General features: G+C 28.6%; 2 protein-coding genes across 2 annotated transcripts; both read right to left on the minus strand.

Annotated features, from left to right (window-relative positions):
• Positions 1 to 181: 181 nt before the first annotated feature.
• On the minus strand, positions 182 to 927 carry LOC113384958 (anaphase-promoting complex subunit 13-like). The gene is made up of 2 exons (XM_026622738.1): positions 789 to 927; positions 182 to 618 (listed from the first exon to the last, which is right to left on the minus strand). The coding sequence occupies exons 1-2, from the start codon at positions 876 to 878 to the stop codon at positions 493 to 495; spliced, it is 216 nt and encodes a 71-aa protein (XP_026478523.1). The 5' UTR covers positions 879 to 927; the 3' UTR covers positions 182 to 492.
• A 2,368-nt stretch (positions 928 to 3,295) lies between these two features.
• LOC113384956 (putative neutral sphingomyelinase) lies at positions 3,296 to 9,345 on the minus strand. The gene is made up of 7 exons (XM_026622736.1): positions 9,308 to 9,345; positions 9,026 to 9,199; positions 8,757 to 8,943; positions 8,489 to 8,646; positions 5,582 to 5,771; positions 3,783 to 3,903; positions 3,296 to 3,698 (listed from the first exon to the last, which is right to left on the minus strand). Exons 1-7 carry the CDS (start codon positions 9,343 to 9,345, stop codon positions 3,319 to 3,321), a joined length of 1,248 nt encoding a protein of 415 aa, XP_026478521.1. The 3' UTR covers positions 3,296 to 3,318.
• Between the last annotated feature and the right edge of the window lie 1,293 nt (positions 9,346 to 10,638).

Genomic DNA, 10,638 nt, shown 5'->3' on the forward strand with positions numbered 1-10,638 from the left:
TTTGCATTTATATTTATATTTATTTAAATTTATATTTATATTTATATTCATATTTATATTTATTCATATTTATATTTATATTATATTTATATTCATATTTATATTTATATTATATCCATTACTATAAAATAAATATTTATAAAATAAATATGTTACAAATATATCCATTACTATTACCTTTAATGCTTTCGATTTCTTAAAAGCCTCACAGTCTTGTGTATGTTCCATAAAATGATCGGTGCAAAACATTTTTCCACACTCACAGCGCAGAGGCAAAAAATCTAACCGGTTGCAACCGTTCACCGAACAATTAATTCCCAGCGAAGGCAACTCCATTTTTATTAAGAAAATGTATCAAAAAATATATATAAAAGTTCACAAAAAATTTGATTAGAAGTGAAAGCTTTAACTGTTTTTATGCATTTTAAATTTACATTTGATTTTGCTATTTTTTTGTGTGTAAAAGTGTAAATTTAAAGAATTTTAGACATGTTAGTTATTGTGTTGGTCGTTGAGGTTTGTCAAAGCCAAATCGGACCAGCTTTGTTCTTGTTCCTTGAGTGTTAAAGGTGATTCTCCAGTATCTGTCTCGGGATCTGGCAATTCATCAGCGGGGACCTAGAAAATAGAAACATTGTAATAGACACAACTTGTGAATCAGATTTAGAAGACAGATGTGAATTTGATAAAACGTTGAGTTATTTTAGAATAATATGGTATATTTATATTTCATTTACCTATTAATTGACATTTGTACATGACTTTTAAAATTCGATTCCACATTTTACCTGTATATCCTCAAAAGGAAGTCTCTCTTCTCTCCAAGTGTCGTCCACAATATCTAAATATCTACCAGTTCCAATAATTTGACTGTCCATCACTTAAATTATTTCTTTTTTTTTTATTCACACAAAAACACATTTTCAAAATGTCATCCTCATACTCATATAAAATTGTGGTTAGGTTAACTTTAATAGAGACGGACATGAAGTTGTACACAGTCTAAAAAGCGGGAAAATTTTAAATTTGAAAAAATAATGTTAGTTAAAAATTGTAATTTGTTTGAATTGGAGAAAATGTTATGTCAAAGTATGTTTTTGTTATTTAAAATGACTCTTATTTACTTGAAATGCATGTAACGAAGTGTCATCGCAAAATTCTGAGAACTGTTCAGTATCAATTTAGCAGCGTTTTGTCAGAGGCGGATTTAATTATCATTTGTCTTTGATTCCTTGAGAATATTAAATGCACTGAAATTTCTACTGCTATTAAACAAATGGAACAACTAGTGGGGCGCATGGCATCGTGCCTTAAGGCAAATTGCTGGAACTTCCCGTACCAAAAATTATTATTTTTTTAAAAACGATTAACATTTTTGAAAAAAATTTACTTCGAAAAAATAAGATTTTTGAGAAACTATAAATTGAACAAAAAATTACTTTTTTTTGGAAATACAAATTTCTTTATTTTGACATATTCTATTCTATTCGCTGTCTAACGGATAAACATTGGTACGGAACCCATAGAAATGTAAACAAAATTTATACTTGGTATAATTATTTTGTTTATAATTTGACGTGCATATGTCTAATGATCATTTTTGACCTCCAGATGGCATTTTTTTTCACTTTTTCCCGTTAGATCTCCGAAACCGCTAGACCTGCCCTCATGAAATTTGATCAATTCTTCATCTTGTCAATACAAGTAAAATGTTTTTTGAATTATTAAAATCGGACGCTCCGTTCTCTTAAAAACTGAGTTACCGTTTTCGGCACTTTTTGCCCCGTATCTTCAAAACGGCTAGACCTGCTTTCGCCAAAAACTAATCAGCACGTCTCCTTATCAATGCAAATCGAATGTTTTTTGAATTATTCAAATCGATTGATCCGTGTTCCCAAAATCGTCGACGGAAATTTGTATCCGCAGATACATACATACACGCACGCACACACACACACACACATACATCCATTTTTTCTTTGTAAGGTATGCGCCAAAATATTCAGAAACCTTTGAAACGTCGAGAAATGCAAAAATTTTCATTTTCGATTTTTTTGCGATTACTATAACTTACCCTACGGTAAGTTAAAAAGGGGACTCTACTGACGAGCAAACTAATCTAGAATTAAAAAAGGGACTCTACTGACGAGCAAACTAATCTGGTATTAAAAAAAGGGACTCTACTGACGAGAAAACTAATCTAGTATTAAAAAAGGGACTCTACTGACGAGCAAACTAATCTGGAATTAAAAAAGGGACCCTACTGACGAGCAAAAGCTAAAATATATAAAAAGGGGACTTTACTGACGAGCAGACGAGTATTTCAATTTGCTCATCAGTTCATATAATTTAAAATATAGTTTGCTTGTCAGTAGAGTCCTTTTTATTTTCATGTCTGGTAAAATACAGTCGATGATGAAAAATACTAAATACAAAAATTTAAAAAATCATCCAGGCTAAGCACAGTCTAATCACTCTGGTGCAAATGTTTACCCAAGTGGGTTTTCGCGCTTTTCCAATTTTGTGAAAACTATTGAAAAATGTGAAAATGCCGCCAAGCTAAGCACAGTATAAGTGAAAATTTCGCACAGAATTATTTGCAAGTGCGTTTAGACTGTGACTATACCGGAGCACTTTGTGTAAATTAGGCAACTATTTTTTTTTTTTAATTGAATTCGAAATGAAATGACGATTGTTAATGTTCTGGAGATAAATTGATTTTTTATGATTTACATTTGATTTGCTCATATATAACAAACAAGATAGCAAAAATAATGAAAGTTACAGTATTTGTAACAATATATTTGAAAACGTTTAAAATTTCTCGAATATTTCGTTACTGTGCGGGAAGTTCCAGCAATTTGCCTTAAGGCACGATGCCATACACCACTAGTTATCTTTTTTATTGTCACATATCTAAATATCTACCAGTTCCAATAATTTAAAACAAATTTTCAAAATGTCATCCTCATATAAAATTGTGGTTAGCTTGTAAAATTATTAACTATTAACACTTTAAAAATATATTAGGTTGTCAAATATCTCCCTTCCGCCTTTTTGTATTATAAACCAATAGCAAAAAAGCGGAAGGGAGATATTTGACAACCTAATACTTCGGCATACATATCAACTAGTCTTATATTAAATATAAAGTTAACAGACTTTTTGCATATTATATATTTCATTATTCATACAAAAACGTGTTCCATATATATCTAATTTAATAACGAATATAAATTGAGCATTTAAATAATTGCTATATATCACTATCACTAAAAATAAAATTGTACCCCCGTGTGTCCTGTTTATTTCTTTCTATTATTGTCTATTATTCTTCAAATACTTCAAATGTATCTCCATACTCAATTTCCCTGCAAAAACGCTGTTTCGTTCGATATTATTCCACATAAATGCCATCAGCAATCCAAACATCCAAATAATAGTCAAACTTATTTGCACAATCAGAATCAATGTAGATGTTACAGTAAGACTGGACAGATCGCTCATCTTAATAATGGCCAGGAGGAGGGAAAAACATACTATCGATAAATATATGTAAGATCGTTTGTGGTTATCTAGGGATATCAAAGCCTCTTTGCAAATCTTAATCGAGTCGCTTATATCTTGAGCATATGAGTTGTTGAGGTTTTGTTCTAATTTGTTTTTGGCATCGGGGATTGTGCACACTTTGCCGGTTTCTGCAAAAAGTGTAAAAAAATACTAGGTAATGGATTATGAAATTTGTGCAAAAACTTATTGAACCATTGAATTTTACAACTCACCAGAAGTAGAAAAGGCTTTTTCCAGTCGAAATGTAGTTACAACTGCTTCATGGTCTGAGAAACTGATGTCGTGATTGGGAATTGTGACAGGCAGTGGATGTTCGTACTTTGAAACATTTACCTAGAAATGAATTAACATTAAACTCAGTACGAATGTACCCATAGACATTTTCGAATTTCTTTGTTTCCAAGGGCTCAAATGCTTTCAAATTAATATAAAAAAAATCTAAAAGTTTTAGCTCTTAATATCAACATTTAGATAGTCCGCATTTGTGTTTTGTAATATTTAGCAAATTTTTAGCCAATTAAATTATCTACAACTTTTGTTAATAACAAAATGTTGTATCTCTTATCCTTTTACCCAAAATTTGCAATGAAACAGGTTTTTGTTAAATTTTGGAGGTTGCATCAGTATATCTTGCTTCACACTTTTGGACCAGCTCGATTTTTATTTATTTATTTATAACTTCAAAACGAAATGTCCCACCATTTTGCAATATTCAGCAAATTTATAGCCAATTAAATTATCTACAATTTCTATTAACAACAAAAATTGGTATCTCTTGTCCTTTTATCAAAAATTTACATTTAAAAAGGTATTTGCTAAATTTTGGAGGTTACATCATAATCATGTATCTTACTCTGTCACTCTACACTGTCGGGTATATGTTGCTCTTTTTCGCACTAGTGTTTTATATATATATTCTCTCTCTCATTTTCTCACTATATACTGTTGTCTCTTTTACGTTTAATCAAAACAGACTCTATATGACATCGCGACTTAAAAAGTTTTACTTCAAAAATAAAATTTTATTTTACTAATTTATACATCGCCAACCTAAGAAGTTCTACTTCAAAATTCAAATGTAAATCATAAATCAATCAATTTATCTCCAGAAAGAACATTTCATTTCGAATTCAATTAAAAAAAAAAGTTGCCTAATTTACTAAAAATTGAAAAAGTGCTCCCGTATAGTCACAGTCTAAACGCATTTGCAAATAATTCTGTGCGACATTTTCCCTTATACTGTGCTTAGCTTGGCGGCATTTTCACATTTTTCAATAATTTTCACAAAATTGGAAAAGTGCTCCAGTACGTAAACAGTCTAAACGCACTCGGGTAAACTTTTGTACCAGAGTGGCGCTTAGACTGTGCTTAGCCTGGGTAATTTTTTGAATTTTTAATCTAAAAAATTACAAAAATATTTTATGGAAAATAAAAAAAAATGCAACGATTTTTTATCCTCAAAAGCAATTGTTTTGTCAATACAAGCAGAAAGTTTTTTAGATCATTCAAATCGGACGGCTTAGTTCACTAAAAAACTGCCATTTTTTGCACATTTAGCTCTGTATCTTCGAAATGGTGGGACATGTCTTTGCCAAAAACTAATCACCTCTTCTCCCAATCATTACAAATTGAATGTTTTTTAGATCATTCAAATCCGATACTCCGTTCTCTCAAAAACTCGATGTGTATTTGCTTCATTCTTTGCTCCGTATCTCCGTAACGGTTGGACCTGCCTTTGCCAAAAACTAATCAGCACATCTCCCTATCAATAGGGATGGAATGTTTTTTAAACCATTCAAATCGGTTGATCCGTGCGCCCGAAAACGTGGACGAAAAAATGCGGACGCACAAAACACACACACATACACACATGTCCATTTAGTTTCCGAGGTATACCCTTCAAAAATGTTCAGAAACCTTGAAAACGTCGAGAAATGCAAAAATTTTCATTTTCGATTTTCGGCCCATTACTATAACTACCCTACGGGAAGTTAATAAATTAAATTCCTACCTTAACTTTATTACTGCCTTTATAAAGGATGTAATCGATCCTCTTTCCTTCGATATCGTTATCCGATACACTTTTTGGCGAATATGTATTTTCCTTATGTTCGTTTGTTCCAGTTGATCTTCTGCATGTGATTTCATCGTTTTGAAATGGAATGAATGAATCGTGCAAACCCGATGAACCTAAAATAATTCTAAAGAGGAAAACAAAAATTATTATTATCCTTGTTTATTAATAATAAATATATTATTATTATTATCATGTTTATTAGTAATTAATAAAAATTATTATATTATTATTATTACCTTGTTTATTAATAATTAATAAAAATTATTATTATCCTAATTTAACACACCTTGAACGTGTTAATATATAACGCAGTTATAGTGTGTTATAAACTAACTCACTTATAGTGTGTTATAAATTAACACACTTATAGTGTGTTATAAATTAACACACTTATAGTGTGTGATATATTAACACATTTTGTGTGTTTTGTTAGAAAAATAAAATGTCGCTACTGAACACGTTTTATACATTAACATGAAATTTCACTTTTATTAGATAAAATGTTCAGAATTACATAGACGTTCGTATAAATCTAACAAATAAATAGAAAATATGATTCATAAACTTTTACATTTTGGAGGTTATATTTAAAGATGCTGCCGATAGCAGACTGCCCGTTTTATGTTTTAATCATTTAAATTAAACTAAAAATGCTTACTTAAGCATAGCTGCACAGATCTTTCCAGAAAAATAGTTCACGTGTAAAATAATGCTGATGTACTTGTATGAGTAAATTACTGGAAACGAAATACAATATTTTCATGAAGTTTAATATTCTTGCGACAAGAGTATACAAGAATTCATTGATGACTAAACATAATATTAAATTATAGCAGGGGTGCACAACATAATATATAACACACTTATAATGTGTCGTAAATTAACACTCTTATAGTGTGTTATATATTAACACATTCTGTGTTAATTGTTAGAAAAATAAAATGTCGCTATTGAACACGTTTTACACATTAACTTCAAATTCACTTTTATTACATAAAATGTTCAGAATTACATAGACGTTCGTAGAAAACTAACAAATAAATAGAAAATATGATTCATAAACTTTTACATTTTGGAGGTTATATTTAAAGATGCTTCCGACTCGACAGCCGACAGCAGACTGCCCGTTTCATGTTTTAATCATTTAAATTAAACTAAAAATGCTTACTTAAGCATAGTTGCACAGATCTTTCCAGAAAAATAGTTCACGTGTAAAATAATGCTGATGTATTTGATGAGTAAATTACTGGAAACGAAATATAATATTTTCATGAAGTTTAATATTCTTGCGACAAGAGTATACAAGAATTCATTGATGACCAAACATAATATTAAATTAATTATTAAATTCTAGCAGGAATGCACAACATAATATATAACACACTTAACACTTATAATGTGTCATAAATTAACACTCTTATAGTGTGTTATAAATTTACACGCTAACGGTGTGTTACAAAACGTAATATTAAATTAATTATTAAATTCTAACAGGGATGCACAACATAATATATACACACTTATAATGTGTCATAAATTAACACTCTTATAGTGTGTTATAAATTTACACGCTTACGGTGTGTTACAAATTAACACGTTTATAGTGTGTAATAAATTAACAAGCTTGTAATACACTTTCCAGTGCGGGAAAAAATGCCCAATCGGGTGAAAAAAATATTAACTTTAAAATTGGTTTATATCATATTGAAAGAGTTATTAGTCGGATTTTGTTTAGATTTAAATTAGATTTACAAAATAATTTAGTTCTTCGTCGTTTATTTTAGTATTTGATATTTTGATATTTAGCAATAGGTGAATTTAGGACATTTTTTTAAATAACTTTTAATTTTCTTCAAGAACATTATAATTTGTTCACGTTAGTAAAAACTAGATAAAATTTAGTAAAATCTAGTAAAAATTGTTATATGCACTTGGATATTAAAATTTTGAATAAATCGTAGTTAAAATACTGACTTTAGTATTTTTATAATGCAATATATGGATTTAGAACATTTTTTTTACTTTTGTTCAAATAACTTTTAATTTTCTTTTAGGACATTATAATTTGTTCACATCAATAAGAACTAGATACAATTTACTAAAATTTAGTAAAACTTGTTATATACACTTGCATATTGAAATTTTGAATAAAATGAGTAGAAAGGAGGCACTTTTATATTTTGACTGTGTTATATAATTCTCTTGTAAATTTTATGTGATTTATTTATTTCTAAACAAACTTTTGCTAATAATTTAAATCTTTTTGCTCTGATGTCAACTAATTCGTTCTAAAAATTTATATAATTGTTCCGATTTAAAGTGACAAGAATTGTTTTTATTGTGCATTTGAGAACAATTATTATTATGAAATAATTAGGGTTACTACAATTACGTGTAAGTTTTTACATCATATCACTTTCTTATAAATTGTTATATTGCATTATATGGATTTAGGACATTTTTTTACATTTTTTCAAAAAACTTTTAATTTTCCTTTGGGACATTATAATTTGTTCACGTTAGTAAAAACTAGATAAAATTTAATAAAATTCAGTAAAACTTGTTATATACTCTTGGATATTGAAATTTTGAATAAAAAGAGTTGGAAAGGCACTTTTAAATTCTGACTATATTGTTTGTTGTATATTTATATATATATATATATATATATATATATATATATATATATTAGATTGTCAAATATCTCCCTTCCGCCTTTTTGTATATAAAACAAAGCAAAAAAGCGGAAGGGAGATATTTGACAACCTAATATATATATATATATATATATATATATATATATATATATATATATATATTTCAAAATAGACTTTTTATTACCTGTAAGCTAAATCAGTTGGTTCAGTATTCAAATCACCACCCAAAATGGACACATCTGAATCTGAAGACGTGAGTGCTATAAACTTTCCAGTTTCAAATGCTTGCAAAACTCTATGAGCTAAATAATCATCACAGTCTCTGTTGTACTCTGCGTGCAACTGTAATAATAAAAATAAAATATTAATGTATTTTAATTCACCATATGTGGATATAATGTATTCATTAATTTCAATTTGCGATATATTTATATTTATCGTTTTACACCTACATGAGCCGAATAGATATTTATAATAGTTCCATCATTCGTTCTGATTTTACACAATCCGACGCCTTTTCCACCAAACCAGTCACCGTGCTGAATGCGGTGAATGTAACCATTGATGGACCATTGGTGAAAAAATGCATCGATTATTGGGAAAGCTGATAGGATGCAGACTCCTGAACCAGCGACACCACTAGAAAAAGAAATAGTAATAGTAATAGTAATAGTAATATATATATATATATATATATATATATATATATGTTTATTATTACCTATAAAAATAATGAGCATAAGGAAGAACTTGAGCAGTCTTTTGCTGTATCAGTTCAAAATCCGATTGTGACCAAACTTCTTGCAAAGTAACTATATGATATTTTCCTGAATTCAATTCATCAGCAATTGCATTCATACGAATGTTTCTGTCCTTAGATACATATGGAATGCCCCTGAAAACAAAAATAATATAAATAAATATATAAATATCAATATAATATATATAAATATCAATGTAATATATGTAAATATCAATGGTTATGTATTTAATTATAATATACCAGCAGTTTAGTGTTAATACTATTAATTCTATGGTCATTTTTAAGTCTTTTAAACTAAATTATTAATATATTATTATATTGTCTTCTACATTTGGTTCTTTTTGACATTTAGGTTAAGTTTTGACATGTTGTGTTACAAATGTCATTGAAGTTGAGCCAATTGCCGCTAGTTGGCACTATCGACAAAACGATAGCGGTAAATTCAAATTTGAATTTGAATACGGAATAAAAAATAATATTATAATTAATATAATACATTTTTAACTAGGTGCGAGTGGCATTTTGCCTTTGGATAAACTTTCTAATAACTTATTCATTATAAAGTGAGACTCATATAAAATTTTCAACTAATGCAACTCCCAATGTCTGATGTTTTTCACTTTTTATAATTTAATGGTTACTTCAAAGTTTTTTTACTAAATCTATGATTTAAAAGAGCATTATAATGTATACTTGCTTATCTGATTTTACAAATTTACATTCATAAAGCCAATCTGTCTTAAATGTATCAAATCTTCTACGTAGTTTAGAAGAGCTCTCAACCAGAAGTTTCCAGCTTGATGTCAAGCAGTAGTGATATTGGTATTACCCTGATAATATAAATGGCATTATGTTCTCGAATATAAAATAAAATCTGTACATTCATACAGTTACTTTAAAATTAAAAGAATTCATCTGTATTATGAATGAACACCTCACATTTCAAACTGCATTTGAAAAACGGTGAATTTAGTTAAAATTATAATATGCACTTGATTAAGATAAAGATAAAGATTTTTAAAGGGCTGACTTTAGTATTTTGATAATTTCCAATATATAAATGCATATAAATCCAATAAATAAATGTTCTATCATTTGTTACTTTTCATTTTCATTTCAAAACCACACAATTTGCTTACCTTTCCTACCTGCTTACCAATTATAACCTCCAAAATGCTTACTTGTCTTTTTTTCTACTTTTTTACCTGTTTAACAAAAAATTAATCAATAATAATTATCTGTAAAGATCGTAAATGAAAAATTTAAAATTAAATGTAATGCAATGTAAAATTTGCATTTTTTCTGCATTTAACTCATTTTGTCAGAACAAATAAATTCTTTTATAAATTATTCAAACCTTGTGATCCATTTTCTGAAAAACTCAATTTCTATTATTTGCACTCTTTGGTCCGTATCTCCAAAACGGCTGGATCTGCCTTTCCCAAAAACTAATCAGCACATCAAAAATTGTATCCGTACATACATACATACACACACACATATATTTTTTCTAAGGTATGCCAAAATGTTCAGAAACGTCTGAAACGTGTGAAAACTTTCAATTTCACTTT

The sequence above is a fragment of the Ctenocephalides felis genome, unplaced genomic scaffold (assembly GCF_003426905.1).
Source record: "Ctenocephalides felis isolate EL2017-DRISC unplaced genomic scaffold, ASM342690v1 CF-g0.4_SCAFFOLD_03571, whole genome shotgun sequence".
NCBI lineage: Eukaryota > Metazoa > Arthropoda > Insecta > Siphonaptera > Pulicidae > Ctenocephalides > Ctenocephalides felis.